The following is a 20,792-nucleotide window of genomic DNA, read 5'->3' as shown; positions in this document are numbered from 1 at the left end:
TGTGGGTTGTTACACCAAACAACTGCAGTGACGTTTCCTCCATTGCCTCCATAACAGTATCTTAAAGCTTCAACCTCTTTACCAAATAATAAACCTTAGCATATTAATTAGCAGTTCTCGGCAATCTGAGACAACCATTTCAAGACTGCCTCAGTGGGGTTTCAGTATCTTTTGTGGTCTGCTCAAAGCTTTGTATTTATACCGTCCACCTCAACTCACCAGCAAAACTGCATGTGGATGATACAGATGTAATAAGCAGCAGTAATTGGATTAATAACCCATTAGCACAAATTTAAAATCCCAATGGTTATTACTGGGTGTAAAGGGAGAGGTTGCCATTCTTCATATTAGTACATGAATCAAACACTGGCACCAAGAAACAGGAAAATTATTCCTACAGATGAGTGATTTTGTGTTCTCATTTCTGCAGGCAGCACTCACCAGCAGGGAAACTAATTACTAGCTCTACTTTGAAGCACGCCTGTGCCATGTATTAACGCTGGAGTAAGCAGTGCAGGCAGGTGCTACAGCTGGTTTAAAAACAGGTTCCACACTGTCAGACACTGGTGACCAAAGAAGTCAGGTTGGTCTAAGCTGTTTGAATGCCTGCACGGGCATTTTAGCTCCCCATATAAAAATGAAGACTTACTTGGTTTTTCCCACCCCACTTTCAACTATGGTTTTGCTCTTAAACCAGAGAAGCCATAGCTTCTTCCTTTTCACCCTTTCTGCTTAGAAGTTGCTTAGCAAAATCCCACAGACTATTTCAAGAATTCAAGAGAGCAAAATCCCACAGACTATTTCAAGAATTCAAGAGCACGCTGCTTTTTATGGAGTCCTCCTTTATATTTCAAGCACTTCCTATTTCAAAGGCATTTTTTATATAACCTGCCCATACACCTGTGCAGACCTGCCTATGAAAAAAAAGGGGTCCCAGCTCTACCACCTACCCGAGACGCCAGTGGCTCCCCCAGACCCCATCTGACTCCTCACTCATCTCTGCTGGGCACTGGGGAAAAGTCATTTACCACATTGCGGGCCATGACTGAACAGCGATACTTGAAGCCTCTCCATATGGGAGCCGTGAGCCTCTGCAGCACGCCCAGTTGCTTTCGAGATGGATGAGCACTGGTAGCCCTCGACATTCGTCAAGGGAGCAAAAAGTCACAGGGATTCAGCTAAGTCAACAGTAACGGCAGCTGGCCTGGTACCTTTTGCAGACACCTTTGAAACTGCTCAGGAAGTTCTCTGTCCCCACGCAAGTATGTCAGTCTCATCCCTTGTTACCTGCTGGCTTGCAAAGCTGTGCTTGATGGGGTCGCAGGAACTGCCAGCAAAGCCCCCGCTGAAGCCGCCTTACAGAATTTAGGTCTGGGCTTGGCACAGCGCTGGCACAATTCGCAAAGAACGGCAATGACCTCTCGCGGCCAGGGAGGAAAATACTGGGACCATCAGTTCGCCCCACATCAAAAAAGATCCATAGCCAAACCTTACCAGCTGGTGCTCTGGTTCTCAGGCTTGAAAAGGTAAGTGCCAGGTATTCAGGAGCATGGGAAGGGGATGGTTCACATACTCTTCCCCCATTTAACACATCCCCAAGGCCAAAATATCAAGAATGCTGCAGCGAGCAGGAGGTATCGGAAAATTCAGAGGTGAAGCAGTCCAGATCTTGAGCTTATTGCTTTTCAGGTTGTACACTCATTTATTGAGCATAAATAACAAAAAAAAGGTTCACGATGGGGGGAAAGGGCTAGCTTATAGCCTGGAAACAGACCAGTTTTTAAAACTGCTCTGCAGAAGAGAGAAAAAAAAAAAAAGGAAAAAAAAAGGGGGGGGAAAAAAAGGTAACTCAGCTGTGCAGCCCACACAGCCTGCTGCAGAGACACCAGCACCCTTTTCCTAAGATCTGTGTTGTAAGAACCTGGCACTGCCTCACCTTGCAGGTCTGACAGCTCATGCTTGGTACCCAAGAGCACGATCCAACTCTAAGTGAACCACCTCCAGAGCACACTGCCTCAGCACGTTTCCACATTACCCACAGCACTTTCAAAGAGCCTCATAACCCCCCCAACCCCTTTCTGACCTGTTAGACGCCTGCAGAGAGGTTGCTTGCAGACAAAGCATTTGGCATTTCTGTACCAGTTCAGCAGAACCGTTTCCAGTTACCAAATCTCTCTGGGCGGTAGTGAAGTACAGTCTCTTCACCCCTTTGCCCTTTAACTGACACACAGTTGTTTAAGTGGCAGAGATGCAAAGAGTCTACTGGATTAAATACAGACCTCTCCATCAGCCTTCAGAAATGCTTTAAAAAAAGGGGAACATCAGATACTTTTATCTCATTGCTTGTATATCCCCAATCTGCTTATACCTAGAAGCCTCACAGCAGAAATCCTTCAATCTCCCCAAACAGTAATAAGATAAACAGCTGCTGAACTACAGCAATTGGGGAGGGAAGAGAGGTACTTTTCTAATTAAAAGATGAAGAGGCTGCTAAAGCTTTTAGCCTTTTTGCACTGTTCCTGTCCACACAGATGTGGATAATGCTACTACCAGCCTCATGCACGGACCTGAAAGTGTTCACTATCAAGCTTTAGTTTTCAAATTTCCCAAGTCATCTCGAGGATGCCATTTTTGGAACGCTTACTAGGGAATCTTCATAAAACTCAAAAGTAACAATGCCTGGGTCTTGTGTGGAGCATTCCACCGACATCCCCAAGAAGTTAAATACTATTTTACAAAGGCAGCATGGGCAGAAGTTTGAGTTGTGCAGCAGTAGAACGGATTACCCATGTCCTTGCTTGTCCTTTGCCACTGAGCTCCATAATGCTTTAGTATTTAGGTAGCAGCACTGGTGGCAGACATCCAGCCTTTGCTATTTGGCAGGGCAATGAGGCAGAGCTGCTGGGGAAGGTAAATACTACAAACACGATCCAAAGCTGCCACCTAGAGCTTACTCTGGACCACAGGCAGAGCAGTCTGAACCAGATGAGAAGCAACAAAGGGTACTTCTAGTTCCCAGGAAAAGACTGAGCAAAGAATTTTTCCCTTTGCCTGGAGCAAGCATGAGAATTTGCAACATTAGAATCAGATTCAGGGACAATGAGGGCAGACGTTTTGCTTTTTCACCCTTTTTAAGAATTACAGCACTGTGGTGCAAGCACCTCCATACAATACAAATACAATATATACACACACACACAATACATATATAATACAAACAGCTCTAATATAGCACCAGAGATCTGAGAGGACATTCTAAGGGAAGTATCACATCCATTCTGTACAGAGAAGGCAAGTGACTGACTGCCAACCTCTGGCTCAGCACACCCACCTCTAACCACTGGCCTGAGGATCTTCACCAGTGTCATACTGGGCTCCCTGTCATCCCTTCAGACACAGCTGCTGCATGACTCGCCTATCCATGGGATCCTGCAAGGAAGCAGTATTGAGAGAGCCACTGTGAACAATGCCAGGCAATCTACTTACAGAGGAACTCTGCACAGATGTGCTGAGAAGGAAGGTCAAGTCCTGCTTGAATGGGATGAGGAGCAACAGTTGAAGATGAGATAATGGGACACTGCAACCATTCTGGGTGTCCTGGCACAGGGACACTCAAGCTTTTCTGGATTCATTCTGGAGAAAGACAAGCTGATGCACATGCTCCTGAATGACTATCTCTTTCAAAAAATTTATTGACATGTAAAATATTTAATAGAAAACAATACTGGAGCCGCCTCAGAGGAGGAGCTCACCACATCATAAAAAAGGGAACAGCAGGATGCACACAGACTGAGAAGAGACTGCTTGTCCATGGCTCCTGGCTCACGTGGACAGCCACAGCACGCCACATCCTATCTCATACTCTTGAGACATATAAGCCATGAACAGCCAGACCCAAAATGTGGTTAGCAAGGGTATGGATACTCCTGTCCTCTACCTGTGATCTGCAGTCTTAAAGAGAGAACCAAGAGCTCTCAATCAGAGTACAGAATGGCAGATCTATATCACAGTAAAGGAAAATCAAAAGCATTTAGAAAACCTTTGGGGAGAGAGAAACATCACAAAACACATCCCTTCCTCTCATTCTGCACAAAGTTCAGGGGCACTAGACACAGCAACAAGTGCTATGAGATATGTCTCAGTTGTATCTGCATCTTCATAAAGGTCAGATACTAATTTTTCAGACTGCTGCACTAAAAAGCTATTGTACTTAAGTACTCTTTAGTATTATTGTACAAAAAGGTCTCAGGAGGTATCCTAGGAGTTAAAATTAAGAATTTTGGTGGTTTCTGAACTGTGGAATGAATGTTGGGGACTAGAACACTGGAAAAAAAAAAAACAAAACTGGTAAACAAAAGCTGCCATGCTGGGACTTCAAACAACTGCTTCTGGCCATGTGCACTATCCCTCCAGATCCAGCAACCTCTGTCGGGTTTCCAGAACGATCTCCTCCATCACCTCTGGTTTGAGAATGTCCTTGATCTGGAATGGAAAGAAGAGTAACATTGGCACCAAAAAGCAATTACTACTACTGCACACTCCATGGGGGTCCCTGACACACAGCAATGAGCAGCAAGTGAGTTTAGAGGGTTGTGGTCAAGCAAGACTATCAAGCAAGACTTGGACGCAGAGCGTCCAAGGCAAAGTCAACTTTGCCAGAGTTAGCAATTTTTACAGAGACCACAAGAAATCAAAGGAGATGCTACTGACAACTCCTAATCTCTCCTGAAGGACACACACTGGTATTTGGGAAGAGGAGAGACGACTTAAGCATAAGTATAGTTCAAAAGAACATCCCACCTAGCTGAGTAGGCTGTCACTGTGAATGAAAGCAGAAGACAATTCAGATCTTATCTGTTTATGAGAAGAGAATTGCCAATGATTGTGCTGGCAGAAATCACAGAAAGCAAGAGGTCAAACTGAGGGAGCCTTCCAGCAGTGCAGGATGTGGATACAAACAGAAGACTGGTCTCTCTACAATACACACCACTTGCTTTTTCATTTGTTCTTAAAGTACACCATACCCTTACACAATCCCAAATTTACACTGTTTTCACGGGGATCACAGAGGGTACATAATCCCAGCAAGGGATACACCTCTATCAAAAAATGGAACTATTTCTCTACAGGAATAGTTGGACTTTGCCAGAGGTAGAACCCTGCAAACTATCCCTGAAAATGTGCAATTTATGTTATGCAGAAGGCGGGGAAGTTCATATTGTCACTTAATACAGGATGCTTTGGAAAGCCGAAAGGAAGCCCTACCACCTGGCTTACTGACTTCAGCAGCAGCTGATGTGGCCTTTCCATTCTCTCCCCACAGTGTAGAAAAAAGTAAACAACGCTGGTTTCTGTACCTGATGAGGAAGGGATGCTTCATAGCAATACAGGATGCTGGTGTCAAAGAGCATCAACTTCTGAGTAACCAGAGCCACAATGCAGTTCCGGAGCCGTGAGATCACCTCCCGGTCAGACAAGGGAACCGGCTGATGAAGGACAGAGGAAGAGAGATGAATACACATGGAAATAATGCAAGCCTGCTGTAAAAAAGCTTTGGCATGAACCTAAAACCAAATCTTGAAAGTCTCAGGTTATTCACGTGCCTCTGGCTATGTTAGACTAATAAAGCATTGTTGGTAGGAGACGGTTCATCTTCCCTGAACCCTCACCTCCAAGTTGGTGGTGAAGCCCCCTGCCTCTTCATCTTTCTGCTCTGGAGTTGGGTAGATCCAGATGAAACCGTTGTTGCCAAGGATCACAGATGCACCACAGGGCAAGTCATGGAAGTGAGTCTTCTGGCGTTTCACAAGGGAGGGCGAGACCTGAACAAGCACACCCTGGCCAAGCTGAGAAGGAGACCACGAGACTCAGCATGAGAGACAGGAGCCACCGTAGATAACATCAAGTCACCCACAGGCACTCCACTCCCGGTCTAGGAACCAGTCGATTTTAACACCTTTTCCTGTGAAACAGTGAATATAAAACCTGCCTGCCCCTGGGAGTGCTGTGAGGATTAGCTAATGCCTGAGCAGTCCTTTGAAGAGGAGGAATACTCTGAGTTCTTAGCACATGTGTTAATAACACCTTGATCATAACTACACATCAACCATCCCTGCAGAAAAATGAGAAGTGAGAGGCCCAATTTAGCAGAACACTTTCCCTCTTAATCCAATCGTTGTCCTATACCCTTTGTGTGATGAGCACACTTCACTTTCATCTTTTAAGTGCTAATACCCTCGGTCTGGTAATCCCAAACTGCAGCCTACGCTCCAATGGCCCCTTAGCTTATTTCAACGCGCAAAACCAGAGATAAATGCCAGCTGCATAAAGCCTAAAATAGAGCCCTGGAGAGAGAAACAAGTCACAGGGGCAACAGCCTGCAGAGGAGGAGTGATGAAGTTTGAGTCAGGAGATTTTTCTCCCCATGGTTTAATTCACAAGCGGCTAGCGGGGGAAACAGAACTCGCAGGCTTTAATTGTGGGCAGGGAGAGTAGCAGCTCAAAGGGCAACTCAAGGGCACTCCCTCTGCTTTGGGGAAACTCTGCTTGGTGCTCCCACATAGGAGCCAAGATTCTTCCTAACCTGCAAGAATGGGTTATGACAACATCCTGCTCTACTCCAAAGCTTTTTTTCTTAAAAATCCCTCCAAAAGGCCTTATACAAGTCAAGTGGAGCAGAATTAGGCCAAGACCGAGTGCTTTTGAACAACTTACCTTCCCATATTTCAGACTCCGGGTGTGCAGTGATACAGCCCCATCAGAAAATACAGACTGGACCTCTGCCTGTCAGTGTACCACTTAAGGAAACAAGGTCCCTAATGCTGCCCAGTGCCAATAGCTGCTGCCTGCCCCCGGCAGAGAGCTCTCACTGCCAACCAGGCTAGCCAAGGTCTGGCTGTTCTCCCCGTGCCCCTTGGCTCTTCTGAATGCAAGCAATAGAAGGATACACTGATGAGGTCCCCTTCCTGCAGATAGTCCCTCATCGCAAGCTCATCTTCCGCTGATCTCCTTCTCTGAAATGCACAATGCCAGAAAAGTTACGTGTCGCTCAGAATGAGAAAACATCAGTTAATACTTACATTGCAAGGAGACCTTCGGATGCTATGCAAAATGCAATCCGGTCACCAAAGGAAAATCAGGCAGACTAGCACACCTTTAGATCACTGAAGTGTTTACGTCCAAGTAACACTGAGAGTTAAAGATATCAGAGCACTACAGACCCACACACAAAACCCAACACCACCCTTGCGCTAACTGTGGGAAGGGCGCCAGCGCTTCTCAGCTTCCCTATGAGGACAAGCTGAGAGAGCTGGGGTTGTTCAGCCTGGAGAAAAGAAGGCTCCAGGGAGACCTTATTGTAGCCTTTCAAAGGGGGCTTATAAGAAAAATGGGGACAGACTTTTTAGCAGGGCCTGTTGCGATAGGACAAAGGATGATGGTTTTGAACTAAAAGAGGGCAGATTTAGACTAGATCTAAGGAAGAAATTTTTCACAACGAGGGCGGTGAAACACTGCCACAGGTTGCCCAGAGAGTTGGTAGACACCCCATCCCTGGAAACATCCCTGGATGGGGCTCTGAGCAACCTGGCCTAGCTGAAGATGTCCCTGATCACTGCAAGGCGCTGGACTAGATGACTTTTAAAGGTCTCTTCCAACCCAAACCATTCTATGGTTCTATGATTCCCAGTGCCTCCACTTCTGCCATGGAAGGAGAAGAAAACAGGGCTCTGGCACAGCTCTGCATGAACTACACTCACCAGTTCCCCACCAGGTAAATTCATAGATGACAGCAACAAGACCGAATCTAGTCTGGAATTGGTTTCCACTTTCCATCGCTTCTGCTGAACCTGGAGACGAATTAAAAAAAAAAAAAAAAAAAAATCTGTTCATATATGCTCAAAAAAATGAACAGAAGCTCTTCAGTGGAGCGGGAGGTCCTGCAGCCCAGCACCAGCCAGCTCTGCTGCCTGCTTCCAGCCTCATCCTACTTAAAACCCACGCGCTCACAGTGCCCCTGGGCACAGACACGAAGGTGGTTTTAGGAACGTCAGAAGCGCTCCAGATCGGACCGAGACACGCCAACTCCACCCGCCTCCTCCACAGCGCACCAGGAAACTCGAGCTTTACCTCCGTGATTCTCCCAACCACGATATCACCGACTTCGCCGTTGTACCTGGAAGGGGGACAGAGAGAGAGCAGCCCGTCAAACACCTCACCTGCCCCAGGAAGCAGCCCAGGCAGCGGCCGGGCCCCTGCCCTCACGCAGCGCAGATGGCGGGCGTCACACTCTCTGCACGGAGGAGGCAGCCATGCTCACCTGGTCTTCAGCGCTTTGACACATACCAGCTTGTTCACCCTCTCCACGGCGCCGGCCACCGAGGCGATGAGCTTCTCCTCGTCCACGTAGGTGCCGTGGCCCCTGAGGAGAGAGCAGCTGCCTGAGGAAAGTTCGAGGGCGTACGGCCCGCGCTCCCCGCTTCCCCTCCGCCGCTGCCCGCACCTCATGTAGCCCGTGTCCGTGGTGATCGTGTCCCCCGGCGCCACCAGGTGCTTCTCGCCGCCCCGGGGCGCGCTCGGCCCCACGGCCTTGCGGGCAACCGGCAGCCGCATGGTGATGGCAGCCATCTTGAATGCGGGCGGCGCAGCGCCGGCGCCCCGTTCACACGCGCCTTCCGCCCGCCATCTTGGCTGCTGGCGGAAACGCGCCTGAGGCGCGCGCGCCGCCATCTTGAGTGAGGGCAGCGGTGATGAGACGGCGGTGAGGTTGCTGGGCGGACATTTTTGTTCCTAGCAGGAAAGGGAATCGTGGGCTTCACTGCGTTAGGATCTAAAAGGAGAGAAGAGCCATGTTTAGTGGGGGCAGGGAACCTCAGACCACCCCGGGCGTAGGCTGTGGGGCTGAGCGGGGAAGGCAGCCTCACAGCCAGGGCCAACTGCCTGGGCGCCCGCCCTGCCACACCGGGGAGGCACCAGGCCCCCACACGCCTCTCCCCGCACCGTCAGCCTGAGGCTCGCAGGGCCCCAGCGACCCACTTTGGGAGGCTGCCCCTGGCTGAAGGGCAGCACTGCGGGCGGAGGGTGCGTTTGCCCTGGAGGGAAGCAGCAGCTCCAATTTTTGGGGATGCCCACGCACCTGTATGGACACACAGATTGTTCCCCCCATGTTCTGAAGATAAGCCTCTAATCCTCTTCACCAGGTGAAAGGCGGGCTCCTGGAGCTGTGGCCGCAGCCCCGACAGCGACGCACGGGGAGGCCGAAGGGAGCTGGGCGGTACGGGGGCAGCAGGCCGGCCGACCTGTCCTCCCACCTCAGGCGGGCCGGGGGAATTTCACCCAGTGATTGCTGCAGCAAGCGTACAGTGGGGACTGCAGGAAGGCGTACATACACCAGGGCAGCGGTCAGGCTTGGCTTACACACCTCTGAGGGAGGAGGAGTTTACCCCTTCCCTTGGAAAAGCTGTTCCAGTGGTAAATAATGTGTTGTGTGGCATTTTATTAATTTAATTCAAACGCCAGTTAGACTCTCAGAGCTGCTGAGAAAATACCAAGGGAAAAGAAGCCAGCGATGACCTTCAGCAATTGCTATGCTTCCTCTCTTTCAAGCAAGATTTATACCTGTAGCCCATCACAGCTGAAATATGACCATTAATTCATGGAAGATATCAAAAGATACCAATAGCTGTTGCTGCAAATAAATACTGTATGCATGGAGGCAGGGACCAAATAATACCACCCACTCTGTAGTTAGCCAGCACTCACCCCTTGTCTTTCAGACCTGAAAAAGGGCTTCTGTGGCCCAAAGCTGATCTTTCCTCTTCCCAGCTGCACTATTTGGTCCAAGAGATGATGCTACATCTGCTTATTCATCTTTATTGTGCTAGTTGAAACCTTCATTCATCCTGACCACTACATCTTTCCCCAGGCACATAACAAATGAAGCTCTCCATACTATCCCTCTTCTAAATGATAAATGTTCCAAGTAATTTTTATTTAGAATACAAGAGAGAGGTACAAATGTATTTACACTGTGTACATATACAATCAAATAATATATAATATCAAAGTTTTGTAAATAATGTTTACATAAATATTTACAAAGTTAAAGTGACAGTTTGCTTTTTTTCTGGAAGTAAAACACAGTTTGTGAGAACTTTATACATCTTAGACTTACAATTAATATTAGAATACCTTCTTTTAAGCTTTATGATACACAGCCCTCCTCACACATGTGACAGGACTCCAGAGGGCGCTTAGAGTTGTCCTTGGGGACAGAGCTGGCCCAGGGACAGGTTTTCCCTGTCCCCAGAGGGCAGTAGAAATAACAGCCGAAACGTTCCCTCGCGGCTGCGGGGAGCCCTGGGGAACCGTGCTCCCGGGGCTGGAGCAGGGACAGCCCGGCAGAGCACAGGGTGCTCCGCAAAACGTGCCCGTGGATGGGCATTTCCAGCTGGCACGTCGTGCTGGGAGTGTCCCTGCGGCACATGCCCTGTCCCCTCTGCCCATGGCATTGCTCGGAGGCGTTGGGCAAACCCCAATGAATGGCTTGGGCTGGAGGAGGGCAGGCAAGGGGATTGGGGGGGGGGGGGGGGGCGCAGAACACGACTGCTTGCTAAATCAGGGCTCCCGAGGATGGAAACGTGCCCCTTGGAAAGAGCCACCAGGGCCAAAGCTGGGGTAAACAGGCATGAGTGGGGTGCCAGCCCTCCAGCAGGGCGTGTGTCTCTGCTGGGCACCCGCTGGACAGAGGAGGAGGGATAAGAGCAATTTTTCTTTTCACTAAATTATCTGTAAAACTGCCCTCCCACAGTGCGCCGACAAACCCACGCAGGACGTCCCGCTGTGTCCCTTCGCTCCTCTCCCCCTGCCAGCCCCAGGGACCAGCAGCCCACCCTACACCGCATCCCCCCCGGAGAGGATCCCACACGGTGCAGCTACACCAGCAGCTTGCAGAGCTGGGGGGGTCCCATCACGCACCGAACAGCCTGCCTGTGCAAACGGTGATGCTCCAAAAATAAACCAGCACCCCTCTTCAACACACAAAGCGGCCCTGCCTCTGCCCCCCAGCTCTGCCAAGGGCCAACACCCACTCCCAGCTCATTGCATGTCTCGGCGCCAGTCTTTGCTGTCCAAAAATCCCACCCTGCCACGCCGGGGCTCACAGCACCATGGTGGGGATGTGATGGGCCAGGGAGGCAGGATGGGGCACGGGCAGGGCCGGCGAGTGAGCCTGCAGGGAGGCGTTGGGGGGCCGGTGGCGAGCGCTTTTCTGGTGTGCCCGCAGCCCGGCGAGCTGGGAGTAGGCACTTTGGCAAACCTGGCACTTGTAGGGACGCTCGCCAGTGTGCAAGCGGACGTGGTTGCGGAGGGTGGAGGACTGGCTGAAGCGGCGGTTGCAGAAGCGGCACACGAAGGGCTTGTCCAGGGTGTGGATGCGCATGTGGGAGCGCAGGTTGCTGCGGGAGTTGAAGCCGCGGTGGCAGATGACGCAGCGCATGCGCCCCGTCGTGCTGGCCCCCGTCTCCACCGTGTGGAAGTCCTCTGGGGACAACAGGGGACGGTCAGGCACTGCCCTGCGGCACAGCAGCTCACCCCCTCCCCAAGCCCCCAGAGCACTGGCTGCCCTAAATAGCCACCCTGTGCCCCCTCGCTGGCTCTTCTGCCCGCTGAGGATGCCCAGGAGCGGAGACAGCCCTCCCAGGCAGAGCGGGGTCACAGCCTGGCACTTAGGGCTTTGGGATGGGGACAGAGCTAGGAATGGGCTCACCCAAATTTAGGTGAAGGGGAATGCTCAAGCCAGCCTGTCTCCACTAGAGAAGGGCACAAAACCCACTTTTCCCCTCCCTTGGCTGCAAGCAGAGCTGGAGGGGGTGAGTGCAGAATCCCCAGCGCATAGCCACGCTGCCTGGCCCCCAGCCCCAGCCCTTCGGCCCCAGCAAGCTGTCCCTGCGTCAGTCTCAGCTTCTCCCCTGCTCCGCGGGGCTCTGACCCGGCACTCTCAGAGCAGGGCGTGGGGCCGGGGAGCATAGATGGGGTCTGGCTTTGAACACAGCATCCCCCAAAAGTGCCCAAGAGCTCTGCTGCCTGTCCACAGAGCAGCGCCTCAGGGAGCCACCAAGACAAGCAGAGAGCGAAAGCCCAGGCAGAAAAAAAACCCTATGATGATGATTTGGGAAAAGATCTGCTAAATGCAGAGTGGGGACGTAGGCAGCTGAATCCACGCGGAGTGTTGCAGTGCGTCGGAGCTGCCTTCCTCCCGCTCGCACCCCTGCCCTGCTCCTCCCTGCCCGGCTGGGTCAGGCAACGGCTACTGGCTTCTGCACCAGCAATAGCCAAGGGCAAACCGGCACAGAGGCAACCCCACAAATTACCAGGGGCCTGCTCAAGCTGTATGGATCTGTCTCACAGCCCTTGTGTTTGTTCCCGGAGAGCGGGGGGGTCTGACACGTCCCCTGGGATGTCCCTGCCCCATGCCTACCCTATGGCCTCAGAGCTGGGCACAGGGCGAACAGCGAACAGGCAGGGATGCTGCACCCATGGCTGCTTCCGACGTTACCTACCATGTTTGTTCTTCTTCTGCTCCTCTTCCAGCCCCGGCACGCCTGGAATGCCCAGGAAGGTGTTATGGGAGTTCCCGTACCACACCAGCAGCTCTTGGTCCGGAGGAATCATCTAGAGAGAGGGATTGGGAGGGGCGATGAGCGGCTCCACGTGCACCCTCGGCCGGTCGCTTTGGCCCTACTCTGGCTGCACCTCACCTCCCGCCAGACCCTGCTGCCATCGGGGACCGGCCAGCGATCCCCAGCACCCCCAGCCCGGCACGGACATGTCCAGAACCAGAGGTCCCGGCAGCTCGGGGAGACGAGGACATGGCGGCACACAGAGACGCAGAGAAATAAGCCATTTGTGGACCCATGAACTGCAGCGAGGCACAAGTGAGAGTCCAAAGCAGGGAGCAGTGACACAGAGCCGCGGCTCAGTGCCCCTGCAGAGCGTTTCAGCTCTGGATGGAGCCATCGGCACCCTCCTGCTGTAGGGCACAGGCGGCATCTCCCACCCCACCCTGGTGGAAATACAGACGTGCCATCATCAGCCCAGGGATCGGAGAGCTCGGGGGCTGCTATAGGGGAGCGGGGCTCAGGTGTGAGATGCTGCCTGCATCCCACACCAAAGCCACAGTGCCTGCAACAGCCCGAGGAGATCTATAGGGCCAAGCGTGCTCCCGTTTCCCTGAAACGATGGCACTGCTCCTTCCCCTGTGGTTGCCCTTACGGTCCCGCACTGCCGGGGCGGCTGGAGCAAGCAGCCGGGATACGCCGTTCACGCCTGCCCACGTGCAGTGGCCGTGGCTGCGGAGACGGATGCTCTCACACCAGAGCAGCTGCTTCAGGCAACACTAATAACAGCACCACTTTATTAAAAAAAAAAAAAAAAAGCAGACTTTTTCCTTGCAGGTCCCTAGTTAAGGTTAGGTTAAGAACCTAATTTAGAAATTGGAAATTCTCCCATTTCAGAGGATAGCTTTCCAGACACAGAGTAATCCAAGAAAAGCATCATCCACATGAAACACAGATCATAAGTTAGGTCACCTGAGCACTGAAAATGTGCCTAATTTTAAGCACCAGAAAGCAGTGAGAATTCTGACTTCATATTTTTAAGTGTCCCTCTGCATAAAGCCCTCACCGGGGCTGCACAGTAGGAATTTTGGAGCCAGGGGAAGTTGATATAATCTTGCATCCCAAATTGGAGCTGTTTCATTGTGTCATTTTCTCTTAACAGAAAATGAGTTATTTTTAATACAAGCAAGTAGAATCAAATATTGCCAAAAGGATAAAACACACTGCATGCATGCATATGTGTGCAGGTCTTACTCTGCTGGAGCTGGTGCACCTATGTCAGCAGTGGGTGAGCACCCATGTGCATACACCCCAAAGCAATTTAAATTGCCCCCCAGGAATCTCGTGGCCGTCAGATCCAAGGCCAAAACTCACTGCCCTCACTTTATGTTCCAGCAGCGGCAACTTGGAATTGCTGAGGAAGACGACGGGAAAAACAAACTCGCAAGTAAGGGCAGGAGTGGGCAAAACACATGAAAACGTTAAAGGCAAATAGTGAAAAAGGCACCCAATAAATCTGTTTTTTTATGGTGCATAGGCAAAAAAAGGCATCCTAAGAGACATTGTACTGGAATGGTGCAGCGGAGGTGGGCGCAGAGCGGCAGGGGCCAGGCAGCTCGCGGTGCCCGCCGGGGCGGGGATGCAGCAGGCGTGGGGCAGGAGGCTGGGGAGCACCCCACGGCTGGTGGGGGCTGGAGGGTGACAGTGCCCGTGCAGGGACGCACGTGCTGCTGCGAGCGGGCACCGCTTAGTTCAGGTCGGTGTTCGCACGTCCCGCCCGAGACGGAGCCCTTCAGCTGGCCCGGGCCGCCGCGGCGCGCTCGCCCCGGGACCTGTGGCGAGGGAGGCGACGAGGCAGGAGCGGTGGGTAACAAGGGGGGGGCTCGCTCCGGCCCGAGATGCCGTGTTTGTGTGCCTGTGACTCTGCGCCCGGGGATTAGCGAGCAGAGCGCGAGCCGCAAAAGGAAAAGCCTCTCGCATTTTCCTTTCTTTGGTGGGTGCACAAACTCCCATGAGTTTGAAGGAGCGATCGGTTTTGGGCTGCGTGTGTGTGCCTGCAGGCGTCTTGCACAGGCGGGGATGGGGAGCCCACAAAAGATGCAGAGCCTCGCCCTGTCGTGGCCGGTTGTGACCCAGCTCCTTGCACACTCCGTGCTTCCCTTCCTCGCGCTCTCACACCGCACGCCCCGGCCCCTTCCGCTCCTCCCGGCACGGGGGGACCCACGCCGACCCGGCAGCACGCTGCAGCGTGACGGCGGGCACCCCTCGTCCCCACATTTACCTTCCCATCACCCGGGGTTCAGCGCTCTCAACATTTCAACTTCAGTGCTCTCAACATTTCAACTTCGCTGCTTGTGCCGAGGGAATTAAACGCGTCCTGCTCCGGGGCGCGCCGCCTCAGCCCCGGGAGCAAGCCTGCAGATCGACCATGGCTATATGGGGCCTCTACATGCACCTCCCCAAATATCAGCTCACCTGCCCCATCATCCGCGTACGCACAAGGTGCAAGAAACACGGCTGTATTCCTAATTACACCACAGCTACCTGGAATTATTTCACTTCTTTGCATAGTAATAAAAAGCAATTAAGCTGCTGTCGCAACAGGCACTGCTGCCCACAAGAGTATCGGGTCTTAAAACTGGGTACAGCTGGAGCCTGCGGAGGGGTGTCCAGGATGGGGAGAGCAGCACAGAGGCGCTCAGGACTCTTGCTCCGCAGCAGAAAATACCTGTTCTCTTCTTACCCACCCGTTTGCCTTTCCCATCCCACTGCGGCGATTCCAAACCCAGCGCTGATGCTGGCTCAATGCAGGATTGGCCCGTGGTCCTGTGCCATGGAGCATTTGAGCATCTGCTCCTCTGTTAAGCCAGCGCGGGAGCCCAAATAGACCCAGGGAGCTGCCCTTGCCCACGGTACCAGCGGGCACTCGCACTCTTTGCCAGCTAAGACCCTCGCCCAGCTGCGGGAGCCCGCGCTCCTGAGCGTTCGAGACTCCAGGCCCGATACTGGAGAGGGGCAGTCCCACACTGCTGGTCTGGGGTGGAAGGGGAGATGTTCCCTCTCGTGACTCCAAGCTGAAGGAGCTGCATGGGGACACCTCCCCGAGCTACCACCTTCCTCCACCTGCACCCGCACCGGGTTATGGGGACGCCGCACGCAAGTGGGGCTGGTGCCCACCGTCACACCGCTGGCACCGTGTCACTTGTCTGCACGTGGCATCAATAATGCCGGGCAGCCAGACACCCACCTCCATCCCAGCATCTCCCGCAGGGAGCTGTGGGTACCCCCTGCCTTCACCCCACAGCCTGTGCCCTGGGACATCCCTGGGACCCAGCGCCTGCCCCTGCTCTCCCGCCGGGCCAGCACCCACCAGCGGCTTCGTATGGGAGCACATGGATGAGCCGGGCAGGATGAGTCCCTCGCCCACAGCCCTGCTGCGGAAAGCCTGGGGCACGGCTGTACCAGCGCCGCACCCTGCCCGGCTCCCGCAGCCCCGATCCTCCCCTCACGCTCTGTTTGCGGCCGGAGCCGCTGGCGACCCCCCGGGTGAAAGCTGTGCAGAGCCAGGCACAGCCTGCACTGGGCACCTGGGTTCCACAGAAACCCCCAAACTTTACCCTGCTACAGAGACACAGGTGCTGCACAAAATCCTGTTTTTCAAAAGAGCTTCAAAAGCCTGCTCCTCCCCACTTGGGCCAGGATTGCAGATCTTTTCATGCTTTACACCCCAAAACAAGCTTGGGCAGCATTTTCTCTCCCTCTGCTCAGCACATGTCACCCCATGAGCCCACCGAAAGGTGACAGAGAGCAGAAAGGCCACTTGCTGCTCCCTGGGGCCTCCCTGAACCCCTTGCAATGGCCTTTCCCAGGGGATCTGGGTGGGGTGCCAGGGATGGCAAAGTCACCCTGTGCTCCCACAGACAGCCCAGCAACAGCCCAAAGAACAAGAGAGGGTCTGTGAGGTGGTGGGTCCCAGTGCCCTGCTCCCCTCCTGCGGTTGCCCGGCTGCCTCCCGGCCCCGCTTACCTCAATGGCCTTGTAGAAGATGCTGTTCCCGATCTGAACCACCTCCAGGTTCTGCTCCTGCTCGTTCCGTGCACATTTGATGTAGGTCATCCAGCTGCGGTGGTCCTCCTGGCTGGCGTCAATGAAGTACCGCACCGTGCCGTCTTCATTGAAGACCTGGGAGGAGAAGGCAGTTGGGACTGATGCTGCACACAATGGACCGAGCCCCTCCGCCTCCTGCACAGGGGACCACAGTGCCAGGGCATCCTCTGGGATGAAGTCGCGGGCTGGGGACAAGCTCAAAGCCAGCACAGCCTCGGGGCTGAGCGCCTGCCCGGAGCTGCTGCCCGCAGACGGGAGATGCCTGAACCCTCCCTGCTCATGGTGCCGGAGCACACATCTGCGGCGGGGCTGGGGAAGGCTCTCGCTGGGCAGGCACGGCTGGCCCCGCCGGCCCACGCCCACCCCGATAGCCCAGCTCCCTGCCTCAGTCTCCCTTCTCGGGGGAGCCTCACCACCCGCTCGGCCCCAAAGGGGCTGTTCAGCACCCTGCCACTGCCCGCAGGAGCACCCCTGGGTGGAGGAGGAAGGTGCCTGCCCTTGAGGGAAGATGCGTTACAGTGTGGCAGGAAAGGTGAGGCGAGTTTCTATTAGGCATAAAATTATAATAATAAAAAGTAATAATTAATAATAATTTAAAAGTACAAGTCTAACACTCAGTGAAACAAAAAAAATGAGGAAAACCCTTTACTGTCTGGGCATTAATGTGTGATGTCCTGGCAGCTCAGATCCCCCCAGGCCCCGTGGCCACACACCGAGTTGACCACACTGGGGACGAGACGGCGCTGGTTTTGCCCGCCGTGCAGGTGCAGGCAGCTGCCAGCCGGGTGTTTCACCACAACGGGGAAGGGCAGAGCAGGGTGTGATCCTGCTGCACGGGACACGCGCAAGAGTGTTTCAGGGCTCCTCCGAGAGCTGGCTGCACCCCAAGGGTTGAAGAAGCCTTGCCCTTCTCCTGCCCTGGAAGAAGCCAGGTCTTTGCATGATCGGGGAAACTGAGGCACGGGGTGGGGTGGCTGGCAGCACGCAAGGACAGGACAAAGCCCCCCGGTCCCAGCACCTCATCCCTGCTTCTGCCCGGGCCAGCCGGGGCTGGGGGCACGGGAAGGGGGGTCGTTACCTCCCACATGAGGTTGTTGTTCTTGCACAGATCCACATGCTCTGGCGAGATGACTCTGCCCGTGAACGGTCCCATCTCGGTGCCAGCCTTGATCCAGGTCTTGGAGAAGATGCCGAGCCCTTCCCCGGGGATGGAGCTCTGGGCGATGATCACCTCCGACGGCAGCACCAGGCTGGACAGCTTCTGCACCTCTGCGGGCGGCGGGAGGGGGTCAGGACGGGCTGGCCCTGGGGAAGCGCCGGGGTGCCCGGGGAGGGGGGCGGCAGCGGGGACCCCTCCCCGACCCCGGCCCAAATCCCGGGTCTGAGCCTTTTAAACGCCCAGCCGGGCTCCTACAAAGCGCTACAAGGTTCCCCCCGGGGCTTTGGGCGGGGGGGGGATACCTGGGAAAAGCAACCCCGGGCTGGGCGAGGGAGCGGGGCTGAGAAAGGAGGTTAAATGGTGTCTATTTCGGCCCATCCAGCAATTTGTCATGCTGTTAAAGTGATCTGCATTCATTAAACTCAACTAGAAAGAAATTGCTAATTCTAAATTCATTAGTCCTTTAGGAATGCTGTAGCGGTACATTGTGCCTGAATGGCGCGAGGGCTTGTTTAAAAGGGCCCAGGAATTCCTCTTACAAAATGGGGAGATGAGATGGTTGACATATCGTGAATGGAAATGGAATTAGCCTTCATGGTAAATTAAGAGAGGAACAGAAATCCCAGAGGGGGAGAAGGGAGCCGGGACGCCCCGGGAGAGAAAAGATATTGTCCCCGGGCGGCTGAATGCGGGGCGGCCCCGGCCCCCCCCCAGCCCACGGTTTAAGTGGGAACTTTCTCAGGTCAAGCCCAAGTTAACCAAATGAATTTAAAGCCCCTTCTTCCCCAGTCAACTGCTGTTACACGCCTGGGGAGAGCCGGGGCCGCGGGAGCCGCATCCCCCCGCCGGGCACCGGTCCCGGGGGTCTGCAGGAGCGGGGGGTGGGAGGTCTGGGGGGGTCCGGTGCCGCCACTCACCTCCGGAGAAGGACTGAGCCAGCACCTCGGCCGTGAAGGCGGTCTTGGGGCTGCTCTTCTCCTCGAAGAGCTGCTCGCCCAGGACGTGTCTCCAGCGGCCGTAGAGGAAGCTGTGCAGGATGTCGGAGGTGATCACCTCGGCCAGCGAGAGCCCCGCCGGCTGCAGCCCGGGCTTGAGGACCAGGGCGTCGGCGGGCAGCACCGAGCCCATCATGGGGGCGAGGCGGCGGCGGGCAGGGCTCCGTGCGGCTCGGCGGCTCCCGCCCGCCTATATATGAGCTTCATTGACCCTCCTAATTGGTTATTAATGACCTCCCTGACGTTGGCGGAGAGACTGGGGCTGCCGGAGCGAGGCGAGTCGTCGGGCCCCCCCCCGCCTCCTCCTCCCCTCCCCTCCCCGGGGGTGGGGTGGCTGGAGGGAGGGACACGGCGAGCACACACACGCATATACACACACACACACTCATATACACACACACGCATATACATACATACACACGCACCGGCGCAGCCTCCCGCAGCCCCCGGCAAGGGTGAAAAACAAAACAAAAAAACCGCCCCCAAACAAACCAAAAAGCAACCAAGGAAACACGGCAGAAGCACCCACGCCGCTGCCTCACGGACGGGACGCACCCTCGGGGACTGTCCTTCCCGATGCTGCTCCCCGCTCGACTCCCGCGCTCGTTTTGGGGGTAAAACGCGGCGCTTTGGGACCGCTGTGCACCACAACGAAATCGGCGGCCCCGGTGCCGACAGCCCCCGGTGCTCGGCGGCGTTTGGCCCCCGCGGCCCCGCGGGAACGGGCCGGGGTCTCCCCGCGGGTTTCGAGCCGCCGCGGCCCCCCGCATCCCCGGCCCGGCGGGCCGGTATCGGCGGCGCCGGGAGGAGCCGGCGCTGCCCCCCCAAAGCCCCGGGAGGGTCCCCAGGCGCAGAGGGGGGGAGTACGCGCCCTCGGGGCTGGTCGCCAGACCCGCATCCCCGCTGCACTTCCCAGGGGAAGGCGGGAAGGGCCGGGAATCGTCCCTACGGGTGAAAGGAGCCGGAGTGGACCCCCTCGCCTCCCCGCAACGGCAACCGTGTCCTGCCGCGTCCCCCCAGGGCCGGACCCCCACCGCGGGGCGGGGGGGGGGGCTACCGCACCTCCGGGGCTCAGCCGCCGCAGCACCCCCAGCTCCGCACCCGCAAATATTCCCCGACCAGCCGCAGTGCCCACGCCGCTCCCGCCCCGCCGGGCCCCGGGAGCCCCGCAGCCACCGCTGCCCCCCACAGAGCCGGTGCCCCTCTCCCTCGGGGCCCGCAGCTTTGCCGGCTCAGCAAAGGGTTAAACCTTTCCTGGATTTAAACCCAGTCCTGCTGTGTCGGAGCTTAGAGCCCTCTCCTCAGCTTGCTGCTTTTGATTTTCCTGGGGACGAGGGGCTGTAAAGGGCCGGGCTGGGGGGCGAGGGGGGAGAAAGGTGGGCCCCCAAATTCCTCAGGCACTCAAAGGCCGGCTCCTGCGCTCCAAACCCCGGAGCAGCCCCGCTGGTTGCGAGCCCTGCCCGGGGAAGGAGCCGGGCACAGCCCCCGTGCCCCCACCCCAGCCCCGGGTGGGTATTCTATAGGGTGAGGCTGTCGGGAGGCTTCTCCCCTCGGCAGGGCTGCGTGGCCAAAATGCTGGCACACCCCGGGTGTAATTATTTCTATTAACCCAATCAAGAAGGGGCGCAAATGTCAGGACTCAAACCCGGAGCCGCCGCCACTGAGGGCGTTCGCCCGGAGAGAGGCAGCGCTGCCCTGGAGCGGGGAGGTTAAAATAACCTGCCAGGGGCTGGGGTTCAGTGTACGTAAAAATCAGTTTATTTTGTTTTCCTGGACTTTGGCTATACGAGCCGTCAGCCGACGCGGCGAGTGAATATTTCAGCTTCGCTAAATAAAACGCATCAGGTGGAAAAATCTCCACAACACGCGTCTCCCTCCGGCCGCCGAGGCAAGCGAGCCCTCGGATTCTCGGATTCC

At 55.1% G+C, this 20,792-nt stretch overlaps 2 protein-coding genes across 2 annotated transcripts; both read right to left on the bottom strand.

Moving 5' to 3' along the window:
* Window positions 1-3,685: 3,685 nt before the first annotated feature.
* EXOSC2 (exosome component 2) lies at window positions 3,686-8,625 on the bottom strand (the record flags this gene model as incomplete). Its single annotated transcript, XM_082008817.1, has 9 exons — window positions 3,686-4,482; window positions 5,358-5,486; window positions 5,670-5,846; window positions 6,715-6,783; window positions 6,948-7,013; window positions 7,758-7,847; window positions 8,128-8,173; window positions 8,318-8,419; window positions 8,501-8,625. 9 exons carry the CDS (start codon window positions 8,623-8,625, stop codon window positions 4,402-4,404), a joined length of 885 nt encoding a protein of 294 aa, XP_081864943.1. The 3' UTR covers window positions 3,686-4,401.
* A 2,530-nt stretch (window positions 8,626-11,155) lies between these two features.
* PRDM12 (PR/SET domain 12) lies at window positions 11,156-19,263 on the bottom strand (the record flags this gene model as incomplete). The annotated part of the gene is made up of 5 exons (XM_082009060.1): window positions 18,798-19,263; window positions 17,800-17,990; window positions 16,641-16,796; window positions 12,558-12,669; window positions 11,156-11,538 (listed from the first exon to the last, which is right to left on the bottom strand). The coding sequence occupies exons 1-5, from the start codon at window positions 19,009-19,011 to the stop codon at window positions 11,156-11,158; spliced, it is 1,056 nt and encodes a 351-aa protein (XP_081865186.1). The 5' UTR covers window positions 19,012-19,263.
* Between the last annotated feature and the right edge of the window lie 1,529 nt (window positions 19,264-20,792).

This window comes from Phaethon aethereus, assembly GCF_964289735.1.
Source record: "Phaethon aethereus genome assembly, chromosome: 20".
In the NCBI taxonomy this organism is placed as follows: Eukaryota; Metazoa; Chordata; class Aves; order Phaethontiformes; family Phaethontidae; genus Phaethon; species Phaethon aethereus.
This window is presented reverse-complemented; position numbering and strand designations above follow the sequence as displayed.